Raw genomic sequence first — 22046 nt, 5'->3', positions numbered from 1 at the left:
ATTGAGCCCATCTTTGCATGAAATGTTCCATTAGTATCTCTAATTTTCTTGAAGAGATCTCTAGTCTTTCCCATTCTATTGTTTTCCTCTATTTCTTTGCACTGATCACTGAGGAAGGCTTTCCTATCTCTCCTTCCTATTCTTTGGAACTCTGCATTCAAATGGGTATATCTTTCATTTTCTACTTTGCATTTCACTTTTCTTCTTTTCACGGCTATTGGTAAGGCCTCCTAAGACAGACACTTTGCTTTTCTGCATTTCTTTTTCTTGGGGATGGTCTTGATCCCTTTCTCCTGCACAATGTCACGAACCTCCGTCCATAGTTCATCAGGCACTCTGTCTATCAGATCTAGTCCCTTAAATCTATTTCTCACTTCTACTGTATAATCATTAGGGATTTGATTTAGGTCAAACCTGAATGGTCTAGTGGTTTTCCCTACTTTCTTCAGTTTAAGTCTGAATTGGGCAATAGAGTTCATGATCTGAGCCACAGTCAGCTAGCTCCCAGTCTTGTTTTTGCTGACTGTATAGAGCTTCTCCATCTTTGGCTACAAAGAATACAATCAATCTGATTTCGGTATTGACCATCTGATGATGTCCATGTGTAGAGTCTTCTCTTGTGTTGTTGGAAGAGGGTGTTTGCTATGACCAGTGCGTTCTCTTGGCAAAGCTCTATTAGCCTTTTTCCTTCTTCATTCTTTACTCCAAAGCCAAATATGCCTGTTACTCCAGGTGTTTCTTGACTTCCTACTTTTGCATTCCAGTCCCCCATAAAGAAAAGGACATCTTTTTTGGGTGTGAGTTCTAGAACATCTTGTAGGTCTTCATAGAACCATTCAACTTCAGCTTCTTCAGTGTTACTGGTTGGGGTATAGACTTGGATTACCGTGATACTGAATGGTTTGCCTTGGAAACTAACAGAGATCATTGTGTCGTTTTTGAGATTGCATCCAAGTACTACATTTTGGACTCTTTTTTGGACTATGATGGCTACTCTAATTCTTCTAAGGGATTCTTGACCACAGTAGTAGATATAATGGTCATCTGAGTTAAATTCACCCATTCCAGTCCATTTTAGTTCTCTGATTCCTAAAATGTCAACGTTCACTCTTGCCATCTCCTGTTTGACCATTTCCAATTTGCCTTGATTCATGGACCTAACATTCCAGGTTCCTATGCAATATTGCTCTTTACAGCATCAGAACTTGCTTCCATCACCAGTCACATCCACAACTGGGTGTTGTTTTCACTCTGGCTCCATCTCTTCATTCTTTCTGGAGTTATTTCTACGCTGATCTCCAGTAGCATATTGGGCACCTACCGACCTGGGGAGTTCTATATTTTTGCCTTTTCATACTGTTCATGAGGTCATCAAGGCAAGACTACTGAAGTGGTTTGCCATTCCCTTCTCCAGTGGAACACATTTTGTCAGAACTCTCCACCATGACCCATCTGTCTTGGGTAACCCTATACAGCATGGCTCATAGTTTCAGTGAGTTATACAAGTGTCTGGTCCATGTGATTTTGTATTACATATTACATTTATAATTTAGAAAAGAATTTTTAAAAATTCTTCTTGAAATGGCCTTAATTCTCAAAGAAGCTTAAAGTAAAAAATATTCTCAACTTTTTTTTTTCAGTTAAAATAGTGTCAAGAATTCTGTCTTTAGTGCTCACTTCAGCAGCACATACACTAAAATTGGAACAATACCAAAAAAATTAGCATGGCCCTTGTGCAAGGATGACATGCAAATTTATGAAGCATTTCATAATTTTAGACCTACATGTAAGACCAGAAACTATAAAACTCTTAGAGGAAAACACAGGCAGAATATTTGATGATATAAATCAAAGCAAGAGTCTCTGACCCACCTCCTAGAGTAATGGAAATAAAAACAAAAGTCATCAAGTGGGACCTAATTAAACTAAAAGCTTCTGTACAGCAAAGCAAACTATAAACAAGGTGAAAAGACATCCTTAGACTGAAAGAAAATAATAGCAAATGCAACAACTGATAAAGGATTGAATTCAAAAATATACGAGCAGCTCATACAACTCAATACCAGAAAAAAAACAACCCAATCAAAAAGTAGGAAAAAGACCTCAACAGACATTTCTCCAAAGAAGATACACAGGTAGACGGCTAACAAACACATGAAAAGATGCTCAACATCGCTCATTATTAGAGAAATGCAAATCAAAATTACAATGAGATATCACCTCACACTGATCAGAATGGCCATCATCAAAAAGTCTACATACAATAAATGCTGGAGAGAGTGTGGAGAAAAGGGAACCCTCTTGCAACGTTGGTGGGAATGCAAATTGATTCAGCCACTATGAAAGACAGTATGGAGATTCCTTAAAAACCAGGGATAAAACCACCATATGACTGAGCAATCCCACTTCTAGGCATGCCCTGAGGAAACCAAAATTGAAAAAGAAATATGTGTCCCAGTGTTCACTGAAGCACTATGTACAACAGTGAGAACATGGAAGCAACCTAGATGTCCATTGACAGATAAATGGATAAAGAAGTTGTGGTACATATACACAGTGGAATATTACTTGGCCATGAAAAGGAACACATCTGAGTCAGTTCTAATGAGGTGGATGAACCTAGAGCCTACTATACAGAGTGAAGTAAGTCAGGAAGAGAAAAATGAATGTCTTATATTAACACATATATATGGAATCTAGAAAGATGGTACAGATGAATTTATTTGGAGGGCAGCAATGGAGAAACAGACATAGAGAACAGACTTATTGACATAGGGTTGGGGGAGGAAGGAGAGGGTGGGATGCATGGACAGAGTAACATGGAAACTTATATTACCATATTTAAAATACATAGCCAATGGTAATTTGCTGTATGTCTCAGGGAATTCAAACAGGGGCTCTATATCAACCTAGAGGGGTGGGATGGGGAGAGAAATGAGAGGGAGGTTCAAGAGGGAGGGGACACATGTATACCTATGACTGATTCATGTTGATGTTTACAAAATCTGTGAAGCAATTATCTTTCATTAAAAAATAAAAAAAAAATTTAAATATATTTACAAAGAAAAAATCTGTCTTTAGAAGTCTAGTAATATTTAACACATTCTCATAATTGAAAACAAACATAAGTTTAAAAATTCCTCTTAAATGTTATAGGCTCATGCAATGTCCAAAAAAACAAATGAAAATACTAATGCACAAAAAGAAAGTATTCATTAAGCAACTGACTTAGACAGGGCTTCCAAAGTATATTTTAAAAAACATTTGATAGGGACTTCCCTGATGATCTAGCAGTTAAGAATCTGCCTCACAACGCAGGAGATGAGAGTTTGATCCCTGGTGGGGGGACTAAGATCCCACATGTAGGGTACCACAACTATTGAGCCCAGGTACTCTAGAGCCCTTGTTTCACAACAAGACAGAAGCCCCTATGCAGCAATGAAGAGCCTAGGAGACACAACAAAGACACTGGAGCCAAAAGAAAAGGAAAAAACACCTGTCAATTCTTCTAGATTAAATTCTTATGCATGTGTAATGTATACATGTATTTACATTAAATAAATAAATCTAGGGATGAGATTGGATGGCATCATCGACTCAGTGGACAAGAGTCTGAGCAACCTCCAGGAGATAGTGAAGGACACGGAAGCCTAAAGTGCTGCAGTCCATGGGGTCGCAAAGAGTCAGACACAACTGAGCAACTGAACAACAATAAAAGAAGGGAATATCATACAAAGTAAACATATCTCAAAAGTAATATACAAAGATTAGAAAAAGACAATTTCCCTTTTTAAACAATTTTAGGAAATGAAAGGCTTTCATTACGGTGTGATGGAAATTTTGTTAGGCAAATTGTGAGAAGGTTTTAGAATATAAAATAGTTATTTATTATGGAAGTATATATTACTTTGAGAAAGCATGCTTATCACAGAGTTTTCTTCTCTGTTGCTTCAAAACAAGAAATTGACAGTTTGGTAAATTCTGGTCCAATTTTGTGTTCAATTTTTATTTAAATGTCTTCTAAGTAAAAAAAAGCAATCTACAATTAAGTTACAGACTAAAGTCAGTAATCATATGTACAGTTCCCTAAATTAGCTAAAAGACTCATAATTTGATGGATTCAATTTACCTCATACATTTTAATTTTACAATATAACTGGTAATAAGTTTTCCTTAATAACTAGCTACTTATCTAATACTTTAAAAATGCTAGTGTTATTGCATAGCAGAGAACTATATTCAATGTCATGCAGTAAACCATAATGGAAAAGAACACATATATATACATGACTGAATCACTTTGCTGTATACCTGAAACTAACACAACACTGTAAATCAACTATACTTCAATTTTAAAAAAAAGTTAGTGCTGAGCCTAGAAATCACTCATTGAGAACTTTCAAGCAAGAATTTTTTAAACATAAAATGTGAAAATCTTCTTTAGGAAATTTTAAAAAAACCGTTTTACAGACTTCAAACTTTATATAGTATATAATTTGGTGATAATCTTGTATAACTTTGAATAGAGATGGAGTCTTTTTTTTTTTTTTCTTTGCTGCTCACAGGATCTTAGTTCCCCCACCAGGAATGGAATCCGGGCCCTTAGCAGTAGAAGTGTGGAGTCCCAACCATGACCACCAGGGAGTTCTCTGGAGTCTTTTAAAGAGATGAGAAAGAGAAAAGAAAAAAGAAAGTACCTGCTGCTTCCAGCAAGGCTTCTAGTCGTGCCTGTGTCTCTGGATCCACAGTGTGTAAGTCTGCTCCTTCTGCAGTGCTTGATAAGAATATCTCTGATGTTGTTTTAAGCACTGGGTTATCCAAATCTTCTTGGTCCAAAATAAATGATTCAACCTGTTTATGAATTAAAGATGCAATATTCATAAAGCTGATCTTAATATAGTTAGAATACTATAATTGAAGGTCATAGGACTTCTGATTTGGAATTTAAACACAACCAAATAAATTACTGCAAAAACAGGAGATTATGGGGAAGGACTTTTAGGGAGCCTCCTGACTATCTGCTTATCTTCAGACACACCAGCTTCAAGTTTCCTGGAGAGCAATGAATCTTCTGTGCCCACCACAGAGCCTGAAAAGCAGCATTTTTTAAATGAAACAAGTACATCAACACAGCCCCTAGGAAGACATATACAGGACTAGATGGTAAAAAGACTAGATAGCATAAACAGGTCATTGAGGTATAGTTTCTCCTCTTTTCCAATCAATATAGTCAATTCTGACTCTTACACTAAAGAAAATAATATTTAATCCACTGTCAAATATCTTAAGTACTCTAGACAGGAAAACTTTATTAGGTTAGGAATCATAGCCATTTGTTCACTGCTCTATCCTCTGAGCCTATGAATATCTTGTATATGGTAGTTATTCAATACAACTTTGTTGAATGAATAGCATAAGTAAAATTAACTTATAAAAATAAACATGTAATCCTATCATTTTAAATTAATTCTAAATTTTCTTACCAAATAAAATATGTACAACCTTTCTGGGAAGCAATTTGGAAAAATGAATCAAAATGCTTTAAAAAGCACTTCTCTGATCCAGTAATTTCATTTAAAGAAATCTACCTGGGCTTCCCTGGTGGCTCAGTGGTATAGAATCTGCCTGCCAGTGCTGGATATACGGCTTTAATCCCTGGTCTGGGAAGATCCCACATGCCGCAGAGCAACTAAGCCCTTTCGCCACAACTAACTAGAGCCGGTGCTCTAGAGCATGCAAGCAACAACAATGGAAGCGGCGCGCTCTAGAGCCCATGCTCCACAACAAAAGAAGCCACCACAATGAGAAGTCCGAGCCCGCGGCAACTAGCGAGTAGACCCCCGCTCACCACAACTGGAGAAAAGCCTGCACAGCATCAAAGACCCAGCACAGTCAAAAAAAGAAAAGAGTCCACCCGCAATGCGGGAGACCTGAGTTCAATCCCTGGGTCAGGAAGATACTCCGAAAAAGCAAACGGCAAGCCCCTCCAGTATTCTTGCCTGGGAAATCCCATGGACAGAGGAGCCTAGGGGTCTGCAGTCCATGGGATCGCAGAGTCTGACACGACTGAGCGAATAACACTTCCATCTTTAAAAAATTATCTGAATGCTAGGAAAAAATGCGCAGGGATGTTCACTGCAGCATTAACTAATTCCAAAAATGACAGGAAAAAAACAATAGGGGATTTGTTAAGTACATTTTGTACATTCACAGGATGGACCACTATGCAGTCATTAAGAATAATATTTTTGAAGCATGTTTAATGGCACAAGTCATAAAATTAAATGAAAACCACAAGATTTAAGAGTACAATCTTTATTTTGCAAAAAGGAAGTATGTATATGTATGCAAAGAATATCATGAGTACTCATGTATATATAATCATGAATACATATTTATATACCTATATAGGTCTGTAATATGTAAATATGTCTAACCAGGCAGGTTAACATACTTGTAGACTGAAAAACAGGAACAGAAAGGTGAAGTACTTCTCCAAGGCTGCATAGGTAATAAATGGCAAAGTCACTTTTCAAACACAGGCCATGGGACTCTTAGACATTAAGCAATAGATACTACCTAACAAATTCATAAACAAAGTACCACAGTATATTGATTACATTATTTGGAATATTTGACTAGTTAGTGATCAATTTTCACAAAGGATACCAAATAAAGATATCCTAATAAAGATAGTAAAGTTAAAATGATGTTGATATATTTTATTATCCAATGATGTGCTTTAAATAAAGTAAATCTTTAACATCATATCCAATAACACTGAGCCATGTACTGTGTTTTACACAACTTCTTTAATACATAATTATAGACAAAGATGTCATTCTAATCAAAGCCAACAGATAAATGTATACTATCAGTTTTCAAGTGATTTGAAAGGTAACTGCTCATACAAGAGCGAGCTTGTTGCAAGCACAAGAAATTATTACATATTTTTAGATACATACATCTGCAGTTGTAAGGATAATTAAAACCACCATTACAAATTCTGAAATTTATTAAAAACAGTATTTAGATGCTAATATGCCTATTTTATAAAAGCACTGGTCTCATACACCATTACACATATTACAAAGATAAATACAGATTACATCTATCATGTAACATTTTAAAAATCCAAAATAAGGATTTCCAATTTTCTCCCATTCATTCTCCAGTATTTACTGAAGTCCTGTTTTATACAAACTACTATGAGAATACAAAAATGTGGTAGAAGAAATGTCAGACACCAACAACTGTCACAAAAGGCCTCCAAGGGAAATAAATGGTAAAACTATATGTATTAAAGAGACAGAAATCACTTCCAGCCCCAGTACTCTAAGAAGACTTTGCAAAAGTAGAATCTGAGCTAGGCTTTGAAGGCTGCACAGAATTGCACAGGTGGTCAGACATGTAGGTGGGGAGTAAGGAAATGAAATTTAAAAATGGACTTGAAGATGCATTTAGAAAGTGAAGAATGATCTACTCTCAAAAATATAAGGTCCTTTGTACATTGTTAGTAGAAGTATAAGTGATGAAGTGCCTGTGGGACAATGTTTGGCAGTTCTTCAAAACTTAAACACAGAATTACCATATGACCTAGCAATTCCACTTCTGTGTATACACCTAAGAAGATTGTTCATACAAAACTTTGTACACAGTCATTCATATTTGCATAAAGCATAGTAAACAAAAAGTGGAAACAACCCATATGTTAACCAGTAAACTGATAAACAAAATAATAATATCCATACAATCAAATTTTATTCAGCCAAGTTCATGTGCTTAGCATGAACAAGTCAGATGCAAAAAGTCACATATTGTACAAATCCGTTTATATGAAATGTCCAGCACAGGCAAGCCCAAACAGACAAAGAAGATTGGTGATTTCCTGAAGAGCTGGCAAAAGAGGAATGGGAATGATCACTAACAGTATATATTATGAAATTATTATCACAATAAGTTAACATCTATCACCTCATATAATTACAATTTTTTTTCCCTAGTTAGAATCCACTTAAATTTTTAAACATAGTTTTAGGCATTTTATATTTAGCTTCTGACCCCAAAGATCAAATTTTAAATATCTGTAATACTTGTGGGGAAAATCTTAAGTTCTCAGAATGAGTTATACATAACTAGACACAAAAATGACTTGAATACATTTGCGCCAATTTGTGCCAAAAGGTACTCAATTCTCATACTTCTCTATCCTACTCTCTGTAAAATCTTAATTGTCTCAGGATTTCCCTGGTGGTCCAGGGGTTAGGAATCCACCTGCCAACGCAGAGGACACGGGTTCAATCCCTGGTCGGGGAACTAGGATACCACAGGCTGAGGGGCAACTAAGCCCATGCACTGCAACTACTAAGCCCAAGTGCTGCAACTACTGAGCCCAAGTGCTGCAATTACTGAAGCCCTCACACCCTGGAGCCTGTGCTCCACAACGAGAAGCCACCACAATTTGAAGCCCATGCACCACAACTAAAGAGCACCCCCTACTCGCCACAACCAGATAAAGACCAGGGGAAGCAACAAAGAGCCTGTGTGCTGCATCGAAGACCCAGCGCAGCCAATTTTTTTTTTAACTTAAATAAAAAAACAAAAGCCTGTCTCAACATGCAATCAATACAAGGATAAAATATCCAGTTATGCCCATTACTTTGGGACTGTTTGAAGGACTGCTTTTGGCAGTTCATAAATATCTTACCTGACAAACCTGCTGAAGCACATACTGTTGCAATGCAAATTGCAACAGCATTACCTCAAAATGTATCTGGCCAGTCAAGATGGAAACCATTTTCAGAAACATGGAAATGTTAATTAAGACCAATACCATACATTTAATATAAAGGCTCAATGATATAACACAAAAAATGTCTAAATAATAGATAACTTCAAAGTAATGTTATAGCTAATGAAATCAGCCTTCATTATGCAAATGATGAAGAAGCAATCAAAGCTTATGGATCAAACACAGCTAAAGGATCAAATACAGCTAAAGGATCACAGAAATTTCCTTATTGCCTAAAGAGAGTTAGAAAGCTCAACCCTATCCAGCAGCTACATTAAGCAGCAAACATAACGCATCAACCTACAGTGGTACTGTTTTTAGTAATGGCAAAAAAGTTTATTTCAAGTCTTAAACATGGCAGATTTCTTTTCCTACTTCTGATTAGGTACAAAAATAAAAGGTGGAAGAAAAAAGATGTGAGGAAATCTGGCCCACAAAAAACTACATGTTTTTTCCTTACATATAGGTTTTTTTCCTTATGGGCATCCCTGGTGGCTCAGACAGTAAAGAATCTGCCTACAATGCAGGAGACCTGGGTTCGATCCCTAGGTCAGGAAGATCCCCTGGAAAAGGAATTGGCAACCCACTCCAGTATTCTTGCCTGGAGAATTCTATGGACAGAGGAGCCTGGCAGGCTACAGTCCAGGGGATCACAAAGAGTCGGACATGACTGACTGACTAACACTTTCACAACACTATCTCATCTAAAATGCTAAGGCAAACTCTTGAGGTCTTCCTCGTCAAAAGTCTTTCTTATCCTTCCCTTTCTCTAAAAAATATGTCCGATTTTTAGCTTTAACTGGAATTTAAATAACTCTAGTATTCTTGCCTGGGAAATCTCAGGAGAGCCTGGCAGGCTACATACAGTCCATGGGTTGCAAACAGTTGGACACAACTTAGTGACTAAACAGCAAGAAGGGAAAAGAGCGGAATAAGCATTTTGTCCCATATGACATTTCAAAAATAAGCCACTGGATGGCAATAGTTACTAGGGAGAATAACCAGACTCAGCTATTATCACCTAAAATAAAACCCAGGAACCCTGGCCAAAATCTAATTAGAAAAAAACCATTTTTAGCCTAAGCTATGATTTGGCCAAAACTCACTTCCACCAGAAAACAAACAACAAAAAAACACAATTTCTATCAAGTAAAGTAAATAGTGCTAAAATTAACACTTTCAATAATATTAATATGGTTTAAGTCATATGACAGCAAAATAAAATCTCACCTGTACATTTGTTACCTTCTCTAAGGCTACATTTCTGGCAATAGTGAGGGCTAGTTAACAGAGGAAATAGGTTAGTAAAAAACATTCTATCATAAAACATGTACATAACATTTCTGTTTATATATTCTCTAGTTATATGGTCATATCATGCAAAAAGCAAATAAAGAACACCGACAAATGCCTTTTCACTTACAAACAAATTATGAAATATTTATTTTTAACATGTTAAATATATTTGTTTTTTGAGTTATGGACTGAAATATTAGTAGTCACCAATATTGCTTCTGACAATCCTTAAGAACAATCATCACTCCCATGAATTCCCACCAGAGCTATTTAAGGGAAGGGGCTAAATCTTTATTTTTCACTAACTCTTCTTACAAACCTTTAAAAATAAAGCTTCCTTAAGAAATTCAGATTTGATCATTAAAAATGAAAATGTTTAAATAAAACATTTAAGCATCTAAAATATTATATATAAGTTTAAATGTATTTGCTATTACTTCTCTCTTGTTTAGTTTGTATCTGGAGAGATAAACATGTCTTACCTTTTCCCACCCAAAGTAAGCCCTCAACTAAGTCAGAATCACACCAATTTTAGAATGCAGGTGGCTTAATACTAGTTTCTACTTGGGTCAGCATTCCCAGAGATAATTATTGAAGGACACAGTAATTCCTTTTTGCAAAAAAGGTGGTACTCCAAACAGTCACATTCACCACAAACATGCTCCAAGATCCATTCAAAAGGAAAAAGTAATACAGTTGCAATTTCAGATGAAATAATGACAAATTTAGCAAAGAGTTTTGCTAATACTGTAAGGCCCAATATAATCAGCAACACTGGAAATAATGGAATGAAAAGGCTATCCGCCCTGCCACAAAAACTTCAGATCCACAATCCTCTTCTCAAAAAAACATCAATGTTATCTTGGGATTTCTGAAGTTAATTAACTTCAATAAGCACAAGAGAGAACCATCAGGCTTTTCCTAATTCTCAGTTAAAGCTGAAGAAAATTAACTCCACTTTTGTGGTGATTGTTGTTATTTAGTTGCTCAGTTGTGTCCAACTGTCTGCGACCCCGTGGACTGTAGCCTGCTAGGCAAGAATATTGGAATGAATTGCCACGTCCTTCTCTGAGGGATCTTTCCCACCGAGGGGATTGAACCAGAGGCTCCTGCTGCGTCTCCTGCATTGCAGGCAGATAGTACTCCACTCTGGTCAACCACAAAAACTTCATTTCTAAACCATAGCTTTAATACTGAATCTATTATTTTTTAACGTTTCTAAACATGGGAGAAAGGAAAGGAAATAACAGCTACCATTAAGTGCATTTTCCATATATTATTCCACTCAATCATCTTTACTACTCAATGAAGTAGATTAACATCTTCATTTTAACTGAAATTCAGAAAAGTTAAAGAGACTTATCCAAGATGACATAACCATGAGCAGATCTGAAGCCATGTACTTCAGACTCCAAAGCTCACACCCTTTTCACCAGACTAAACTGTATTAAGTGACTGTTCTAAACAATGGAGTATGACTAAAACAATTACACGCTAACCAAATACACACTAAACAGAGAATCCAGAAGTATCATAATGTCAAAGTTTAAAAGTAAGAGCAATGTCAGGAAAAAATCTTTAAATGTAATAAATTATCATGCCACAAAGAGTTCTTAGACAGACAAAGCATGATTTTATTTAATTATTTCTGGTAGCTACAACTACATTCTTTCTAACAAACAAATATATAACAAAATTTGTGCCACAATAGGTTTTTTTAAAAAGAGAAGATTGCTCACATACTCATTAGGAAAGTCACAAGGAATGAAGAACCTGACAATTAAGTCCAAGAAAATCTAAATATTGAAAGTAGAAACATCGTATCTCCCCTATCATAATAACCAGGTAAGACTGAGGTTAGAGAGAAGTCCTGGCTTCTGCTCACTACCCTAAATAAAAAATAAGCATCAAACACTCCAAAGAAATACTTGATTTGAGTAAGTTAAAAAGAGCCTCAAACACCCATAAACTTCCAATTCATACCAATAATGGGAGGAGAGCATAATGACTAAGAGCAAGGAGTCTTAAAACACTAGCCCACTGTTGACAGTGCCATCTTAGCTAACTTGTTTTACCGCTCTTAGCCTCATTTTCCTCAGCTTATAAAATAAGGATAATAGTAGTAACCACATCACAGGGTTATTGATGATTAAGCAAGACACTATATATAAAACTGCACAGCAGTACTTACTTACCACATGGTAACCACTCAACAAATATAACCTGTTATTATTACTATTAATATTACCATTTTTATTATTAAGGTCAGTTTATCTCTTACTCTCTACTCCACAAAAATATAAAATCCATTACATTGTCTTAGGCTAACAAGTAATCTGAGCATATTAAACACTATACATATATATTCAAGATACATTGGCTTATTAAATGCAACATTTAATAAGTACCTACTATGTGCCAGACATTCTACTACATACAGGGAACATAAAAATAAATGACATGATTCCTGCTCATAAAACAGATAATCAAATAAATGCAATAAAGTACTAAAGATGTTGTTTAACAGGGAGTTATATATGGACAACATGGGAACACAGAGGAAGGAAGAAATGGTCAGTTCCAGCTGGGGCAGTAATGAAGGAAATCAAAGTTGATCTGGAACAAGAAAGTATCCAACAGGATGGGGAAGAGGGCCACTGTAACAGCTGCATAGCAGTAGTTATAAGCGTGGGTTTTATATTCCAAGAAACCTGATTCAAACCCTGGCTCCATTATTACTAGATGTATAACTCTGTGCATGTTATATAAAGTCTCTAAGCTTCAGTTTCCTCATCTATAAATTGGGAATATCACTTTCTTCATATGATAGCTGCAAAGTTTATTTTAGAATATAAAGGTAAGCATTTAGTTCAGTGGACAATAAAAACTCAGCATGTAGGAACTATTATCCTGATACTAGAAGCCAAAGCAGTGAAGTAATTTACTCCGGACTTTTAATAGCTTGATATGTTCAGAGAACTACAGCAAATTTGGTATGGCTGAAATATAAAAAGCAAATAAAGGAGGATACAGCAAGGAAAGAAACAGAAACCAAATCCTAAATAACCTGGTATGCCATACCAAGGAATTTGATTTATCCTTTATCTAAGGAACGGGAAGGCTTTTTGCCAAAGGAGTGACATGACTGAACTGGCATTAGACAATTTACTGTGATAGCAGGATAGAGAATTAGAGGTTTAATCATAGAGGTATTGAATAGATAGAGCCAGGTATTACTACAGTAAATATAAGTGAAAGATGATGGTTTGCTTTACAGCAGAAGCAATGAGAATACAGAGAAAGAAACAAATAAACAAGATGTTAAGAAAGAAACTGCAGGATTCAGTGCCTGTTTGGATGTGTGTGGTAAGAAACAGCAGATGCAAATTCCAAGGTTTCTAACTACACTGACTAGTTTAAGGGCAATGCAATTTACAGGTGGGGGGAGGGCGGGGTAGAGGGGAAAGTGACGAGTTCAGTTTTAGGACTTGAATCTGAGATGTTTATGGAACATACATACAGTAGGCAGTAGGAAATGCTCCTAGACTACTAAAATAGGTAAAAGAGGGAAACCACACAGGTATCTAAGAGAAAAAAGCTCCTATGAGAGTGAAGTACAAATGCCAAAAGCTCTGGAGCAGAACATGCTTAGAGAGTTCACAGAACATAATGTAGTAGTTGTGGTTTTGCTCAAATGTCTTATGCTAATGAAATTTGTATCCTTTCATTTTAAATCACTGTCCCTTTAAACTTGACACTTAAAGCCCATTAAACTCCTGAAAACACCCAAACATCAACCTTTATCGTGATCATGCAACTAACACAGGGCAATGATCCCTATACCGAGGTAAGGATTTCAGGCTGTCACAAGACTAGGAAAATATTAAATGAGGTTATGCAATTAAGGTACACATGCCTTGAACAAACACTCAAATATAATCTGTTACTATGTAAAAGTAGTTTAGAAGGGGAAATATAATTTGTATAAATACTTTACCTTGTTCTCACATTTCTCTGAAATGTTCATGTTCCTGAAAAGCCTGATGTCTTTAAGGGTAGGCACCACATTTTTTCATCTTTGTAATCTAATCCTAAAGCCTAGAACAAAGCTTAACAAATAGCAGGTTCTAGTTAAATTACTGTGGAATCTGCAATACCAATCAGAATTCTTAAACAGAGTGTCAAGGGTTCTAATCTGAAAGATATAATTTTATTATGTAAGATGTGAGTTCATGAAAGAGGCCCTACCCCAAACTAAACATTGCTTTTCCTCAGTAGAGACTGAGAACATGCTTTTAACAGATTAACAAGGAGATAATACACAGTAGTAAGTACTTTTGATAATGTATTTTTATATTATTCAAAATTTTGTGGGGGAAAGGGTAGTAATGGGTCAAATCCATGCTCCTGATTTAAGTATAGCCTTAAATAATAATCTCTTCAAGCCAAAAGAAAATAAACTTTTCTTTGCTGTCAGTCAAGTCCCAAGTACATCAGGTACTAAAAGATAGTATACACTCTCACTATTCAGAGCCACACTAACTAGTAAATTAACATAATTGGGACCATTTGGGCAGTAATATCTAAGATTTGTTTGTGTAATAACACAGGTGATAACACTGGCTTGGGTGTCAAGCTAATAGTATGGTCCTCAAATACTGAATTTATACCTCTTAAACAACTGTCAGAAGATACCAGATGCAAACACTCTAATCGTCATGTTTTACATTTTATTCCATTTACCTGTTTATTATTCTGGAAAAAGAAATTCTGTCCATATTCCTCTTGCAGGCTATATACAGTCCACATCAGATGCACTTAGACTACAACTATTCAAACTAACCACCTCCTTCCTCTTCAAGTCTGTCTCCTCTCAAATATATACCCAGTGTCTTTCTGGGAGGGGATGTATAAGAAGACACTACAACAACTTGTTCTTCTGATAGCTTGCAAACACAGGTTTAATCGTAAGAGTTCCCAACCATCCACCTTCAGTGTATACAAGAGGAGCAGAAATTTCAAGAGATGAACATTATTAATGGAGAAGGGGTGGGTTTTGTGTGTGATCACAAATTCTGTAGCATACAAAACACCCTCTATTAAGCCTCTTCTGAAGACTAGAGAAAGAACAAGAACATATCTAGTAACCCAGAAAGGCCAAAAGAATCTCGAAAAAACAACAAAATGGAAGACTTACACTTTCCAATTTCAAAACTTACTACAAAAAACTATAGTAATCAAGACAGTATGGAACTGGCATAAGACATACAGAACAGTGGAATAAAACAGAAATAAACATTCCAAAAATAAACCATTATAAGTCAAACGAATTCTGAAAAGTGGGCTAAGACACTTCATTGGAGAAAGAAATGTCTTCTCAACAAATGGTGCTGGGACAATTAGATATCTACATTCAAAAGAATGAGGTTAGACCTCTATCTCACATCTATAAGATCTCAAAATGGGTCTCCCAGGGTGGGTCAGTGGTTTAAGCATCTACCTGCCAATGCAGGGGACACAGGTTCCATCTCTGCTGTAGGAAGATTCCAGATGCCATGGGGCAACTAAGCCTGTGTACCACAACTATTAAGCCCACACTCTAGAGCCCCCGAACCACAACTACTGAAGCCCATGAGCCCTAGAGCCTATGTTCTCTGCAAGAAAAGAAGCCACCGCAACGAGAAGCTAAGTACCATGAGAAGCCGTGTACCACAACTACAGAGGAGCCCGCACTCGTCACAACTAGAGAAAGTCCACACACAGCCACACAGACCCAGTTCAGTTCAGTTCAGTTCAGTCACTCAGTCGTGTCCGACTCTTCGCGACCCCATGAATCCCAGCACGCCAGGCTTCCCTGTCCATCACAAACTCCTGGAGTTCACTCAAACTCACGTCCATCGAGTCAGTGATGCCATCCAGCCATCTCATCCTCTGTCGTCCCCTTCTCCTCCTGCCCCCAATCCCTCCCAGCATCAGAGTCTTTTCGAAGGAGTCAACTCATCACATGAGGTGGCCAAAGTACTGGAGTAGAGCCAAAAATAATTTCTTCAAATCTCAAAATGGATCAAAGACCCAAATGTAAGAGCTTAAAGTATAAAACTCTTAGAAGAAAAGAAGCAAACAAGAGTCAATCTTCATAACTCAGAATTATGCAATGGTCTCTTAGACATGACACCAAATACAGAAGCAACAAAAGAAAGAATAGGTAAATATAAAAACTGGGCCCAACCAAAGATTTTAAATTTAATGGCACAATCAAGAAAATGAAAGATAACCGACAGAATGGAAGAAAATATTTCAAAATCATGTATCTGATAAGGGACAGTATCCAGAATACATGGGGTTTTTTCCCCTAAAAACAAACAAACATAATTCAACAATAAAAATATAATCCAACCAAGAAATGGGGAAAAGATATGAAAAAACATTTTTCCAAAGACATACAATATTGCATAGGAACCTGGAATGTCAGGGCCATGAATCAAGGCAAGTTGGAAGTGGTCAAACAAGAGATGGTAAGCGTGAATGTCGACATTCTAGGAATCAGTGAACTAAAATGGACTGGAATGGGTGAATTTAACTCAGATGACCATTATATCTACTACTGCGGGCAGGAATCCCTCAGAAGAAATGGATTAGCCATCATGGTCAACCAAAGAGTCCGAAAGGCAGTACTTGGATGCAATCTCAAAAAATCTCTGTTCGTCTCCAAGGCAGACCATTCAATATCACAGTTATCCAAGTCTATGCCCCAACCAGTAACGCTGAAGAAACTGAAGTTGAACGGTTTTATGAAGACCTACAAGACCTTTTAGAACTAACACTCAAAAAAGATGTCCTTTTCATTATAGGGGACTGGAATGCAAAAGTAGGAAGTCAAGAAACACCTGGAGTAACAGGCAAATTAGGCCTTGGAATGCGGAATGAAGCAGGGCAAAGACTAACAGAGTTTTGCCAAGAAAATGCACTGGTCATAGCAAACACCTGCTTCCAACAACACAAGAAAAGACTCTACACATGGACATCACCAGATGGTCAACACCGAAATCAGACTGATTATATTCTTTGCAGCCAAAGATGGAGAAGCTCTATACAGTCAACAAAAATAAGACCAGGAGCTGACTGTGGCTCAGATCATGAACTCCTTATTACCAAATTGACTCAAATTGAAGAAAGTAGGGAAAACCGCTAGACCATTCAGGTATGACCTAAATCAAATCCCTTATGATTATACAGTAGAAGTGAGAAATAGATTTAAGGGCCTAGATCTGATAGAGTGCCTGATGAACTATGGAATGAGGTTTGTGACATTGTACAGGAGACAGGGATCAAGACTATCCCCATGGAAAAGAAATGCAAAAAACCAAAATGGCTGTCTGGGGAGGCCTTACAAATAGCTGTGAAAAGAGGAGAGGCGAAAAGCAAAGGAGAAAAGGAAAGATATAAGCATCTGAATGCAGAGTTCCAAAGAATAGCAAGAAGAGATAAGAAAGCCTTCTTCAGTGATCAATGCAAAGAAATAGAGGAAAACAACAGAACGGGAAAGACTAGAGATCTCTTCAAGAAAATTAGAGATACCAAGGGAACATTTCATGCAAAGATGGGTTCGATAAAGGACAGAAATGGTATGGACCTAACAGAAGCAGAAGATATTAAGAAGAGGTGGCAAAAATACACGGAAGAACTGTACAAAAAAGATCTTCATGACCAAGATAATCATGATGATGTGATCACTAATCTAGAGCCAGACATCTTGGAATGGGAAGTCAAGTGGGCCTTAGAAAGCATCACTACGAACAAAGCTAGTGGAGGTGATGGAATTCCAGTTGAGCTATTTCAAATCCTAAAAGATGATGCTGTGACAGTGCTGCACTCAATATGCCAGCAAATTTGGAAAACTCAGCAGTGGCCACAGGACTGGAAAAGGTCAGTTTTCATTCCAATCCCAAAGAAAGGCAATGCCAAAGAATGCTCAAACTACCACACAATTGCACTCATCTCACATGCTAGTAAAGTAATGCTCAAAATTCTCCAAGCCAGGCTTCAGCAATACGTTAACTGTGAACTCCCTGATGTTCAAGTTGGTTTTAGAAAAGGCAGAGATCAAATTGCCAACATCTGCTGGATCATGGAAAAAGCAAGAGAGTTCCAGAAAAACATCTATTTCTGCTTTATTGACTAGGCCAAAGCCTTTGACTGTGTGGATCACAATAAACTGTGGAAAATTCTGAAAGAGATGGGAATACCAGACCACCTGACCTGCCTCTTGAGAAATCTGTATGCAGGTCAGGAAGTAACAGTTAGAACTGGACATGGAACAACAGACTGGTTCCAAATAGGAAAAGGAGTGCGTCAAGGCTGTATATTGTCACCCTGCTTATTTAACTTATATGCAGGGTACATCATGAGAAACACTGGACTGGAAGAAACACAAGCTGGAATCAAGATTGCCGGGAGAAATATCAATAACCTCAGATATGCAGATGACACCACCCTTATGGCAGAAAGTGAAGAGGAGCTAAAAAGCCTCTTGATGAAAGTGAAAGAGGAGAGTGAAAATTGTGACTTAAAGCTCAACATTCAGAAAATGAAGATCATGGCATCCGGTCCCATCACTTCATGGCAAATAGATGGGGAAACAGTAGAAACAGTGTTAGACTTTATTTTTCTGGGCTCCAAAATCACTGCAGATGGTGACTGCAGCCATGAAATTAGAAGACGCTTACTCCTTGGAAGAAAAGTTATGACCAACCTAGATAATATATTCAAAAACAGAGACATTACTTTGCGGACTAAGGTCCGTCTAGTCTAGGCTATGGTTTTTCCTGTGGTCATGTATGGATGTGAGAGTTGGACTGTGAAGAAGGCTGAGCGCCAAAGAATTGATGCTTTTGAACTGTGGTGTTGGAGAAGACTCTTGAGAGTCCCTTGGACTGCAAGGAGATCCAACCAGTCCATTTGGAAGGAGATCAACCCTGGGATTTCTTTGGAAGGAATGATGCTAAAGCTGAAGCTCCAGTACTTTGGCCACCTCATACGAAGAGCTGATTCATTGGAAAAGACTCTGATGCTGGGAGGGATTGGGGGCAGGAGGAGAAGGGGACGACAGAGGATGAGATGGCTGGATGGCATCACGGACTCGATGGATGTGAGTCTGAGTGAACTCTGGGAGATGGTGATGGACAGGGAGGCCTGGTGTGCTGTGATTCATGGGGTCACAAAGAGTCAGACACGACTGAGCAACTGAACTGAACTGAACTGAACTGAAAGACATATAAATGGACAATAATACATGAAAAGATGCAACTTCACTAGTCACTGGGGAAATGCAAATCAAAGTCACAATAATCTCCATACCCACTAGGATGGCTACTAAAAAAATGTTAGCAAAGATGTGGAGAAACTGGAACCCTTATATACTGTTGGTGGGAACGTAAAGTCATGAAGTTGCTATAGAAAACAGCCTGGTAGCTTCTCAGAAAATAAAACAGTTATGATATGATCAAGGTATACACGCAAGGGAAATGAAAAGATATCGTCATAAAAAACTTGCATACCAATGTTCATAGTATCATAATTTATAATAGTCAAAAGATAGAAATAATCCAAACATCATCAACCAGTGAACAAAATGTTGTATATCCACAAAATATTTCAATTTAGTACTGGCACATGATAAAGTGAAAGTGAAAGTCATTCAGTTATGTCCAACTTTTTGCATCCCCATGGACTAGACAGTCCATGGAATTCTCCAGGCCAGAATACTGGAGTGGGTAGCTGTTCCCTTCTCCAGGGGATCTTTCCAACCCAGGGATCGAACCCAGGTCTCCAACATTGCAGGCGGATTCTTCCAAGATCAGACGAGATCAGGTGTATTCAGGGTGGTACAGCCGTAGACTGCAGGTGGATTCTTTACCAGCTGAGCCACCAGGAAAGCCCGATACGTGATACAACATGTAGAAATCTTGAAAACAATATAATAAGTGAAAGACGTGAACACAAAAAAATCACATATTATTTGATTCCATTTATACGAAATTCCCAGACTAGACAAATCCAGAGAGACAGAAGATAGATTAGTGATTACCAAAAGCTGCAGGGACAGCAGAATGGGAAACGCCTGCTGATGGGTACAAGGCTTTGTTTGGGGTGTTGAAAATGTTTTAAAATAGATAATGGTTAAAAAAAAAAAAAAGATAATGGTGAAGGTTGTACAATTCTGTGAATATATTTAAAAACAACTGAAATTGTACAATTTAAAGAGTGAATTCTATACTATGTGAATTCTATTTCAATTTTTTCAACTTTAGGAATGTGAATTTGAAAAATACTTTTGAAATTTGTTATATTTCCTATCTTGATAAATACACTGTGGTTATCTAAGAGAATGCCTTTGTTGTTAGGAAAGGTATATTAAAGAATTTAAGGGTAAAAAAGGCATGATGTATGCAAACTACTTTAAAGTTATGCAGAAAATAAATCTGAGAGAGAGACAGGATACAGGAATGGGATAAAATGAACACAATTGGTCTGTCTGGACAAAGGTTATATGGGAGGAGTTCTTTGTACTGTTCTTGTAACTTTCTAGTAAGTTTGAAATTATATCAAAATAAAAGGTAGCAAAAAAGAGAGGGAGAATATATCCTTGGTATCTGCTCTTTGATAATGATACTTTGTGTCGCATGTCATTGAATTTAGCAACTGTACATTTTTTAAAAGGCAAAATCAGAAATTTAGCAGAATAGGTAAACATGAGAAAAAAAATCAATTAGAAGCTGATTAAGTGCTACAAGTACAGTGTACCACTCAAGGTATCAACTGACATGGCCTTTACTTTCTGACTCGGATTTCATAAAATGCCTATGGGAAAACTTTAAAATTCTACATTATTAAAGAAAATTCTCCAGGTTCATTTATCTAGATTTAATACCAGATCGAGATAATTTTTTCAAAACTGAACTCACCTCTAGTGATAAAAAGAAGAAAAATTATTATTTCTAGCATTTAATCACTATGTGAAGCATTGTGATCAATCACAAATTAGTTAATATGAGGACAAACTGGGAAAAAAACCCCACCATATTAGAGAAACATCTACTTACAGGACAGTATTCCACATGAACTGGATTCAATGGCTTTGGGAAGACATTAGTGAAAGTTCGTTGAGTCTTTGAATGTTTTGTCAATCTCAAGCTTTTTGATTTGCTAATATCAACTGTGGTGAATCAATTAAGTAAGATCTGTACTCAAACTTGTTCTCATAAAGCAATCTATAGATTCAGTGCAATCCCTATCAAAATCCTACAGCATTTTTCACAGAAATACAAAGACTGATCCTAAAATTCACATGTAATCTTAAGGAAACGTGACTAGTCAAAACAATCTTGCTGCTGCTGCTAAGTCACTTCAGTCGTGTCTGACTCTGTGCGACCCCATAGACGGCAGCCCACCCAGTTCCTGGGGTTCTCCAAGCAAGAATACCAGAATGGATTGCCATTTCCTTCTCCAATGCATGCATGCATGCTAAGTCGCTTCAGTCGTGTCTGACTCTGTGTGACCCTATGGACAGCAGCCCACCAGGCTCCTCTGTCCACAGGATTCTCTAGGCAAGAATACTGGAGTGGGTTGCCATTTCCTTCTCCAAAAACAATCTTGATAAAAGAACAAAGTTGGAGGACTAATGCTGCCTGATTTCAAAACTTAACTACAAAAACTACAGCAATCAATACAGTGCAATACTGGTATAAAGTCAGTCATAAAAACCAGAGAAATAGAACAGAAAGTCCAGAAAAAACCCTCCCCTATATGACCAATTAATTTCAACAAGGATGTCAGGGCCATTCAAAGGAGAAATTATAGTCATTTCAACAAACGGTGCAGGAAAAACTGGATATCCACAAACTAAGGAATACAGTTAAGATTTACACCATATACAAAAACCAACTCAAAATGGCTCAAA

General features: G+C 37.1%; 1 protein-coding gene and 1 non-coding gene across 4 annotated transcripts in view; one reads left to right on the top strand and one right to left on the bottom strand.

Moving 5' to 3' along the window:
- LOC138085198 (ankyrin repeat and KH domain-containing protein 1-like) overlaps window positions 1-22046 on the bottom strand; it is a 58506-nt gene that overhangs the window by 25814 nt on the left and 10646 nt on the right. For all 3 annotated transcript variants that reach the window (XM_068979413.1, XM_068979414.1, XM_068979415.1), the window contains exon 2: window positions 4698-4851. In XM_068979413.1, the coding sequence (XP_068835514.1) occupies window positions 4698-4851 (154 nt within the window). The remainder of the gene's footprint in view (window positions 1-4697; window positions 4852-22046) is intronic.
- LOC138086759 (U6 spliceosomal RNA) lies at window positions 1670-1776 on the top strand. Its single transcript, XR_011145454.1, has one exon. It is a non-coding gene; the product is annotated as a U6 spliceosomal RNA (small nuclear RNA).

Source organism: Capricornis sumatraensis, chromosome 9, assembly GCF_032405125.1.
Source record: "Capricornis sumatraensis isolate serow.1 chromosome 9, serow.2, whole genome shotgun sequence".
Taxonomy (NCBI): Eukaryota; Metazoa; Chordata; class Mammalia; order Artiodactyla; family Bovidae; genus Capricornis; species Capricornis sumatraensis.
Note: the sequence above shows the minus strand (reverse complement) of the source record. Positions and strands in the feature narration are given on the sequence as shown.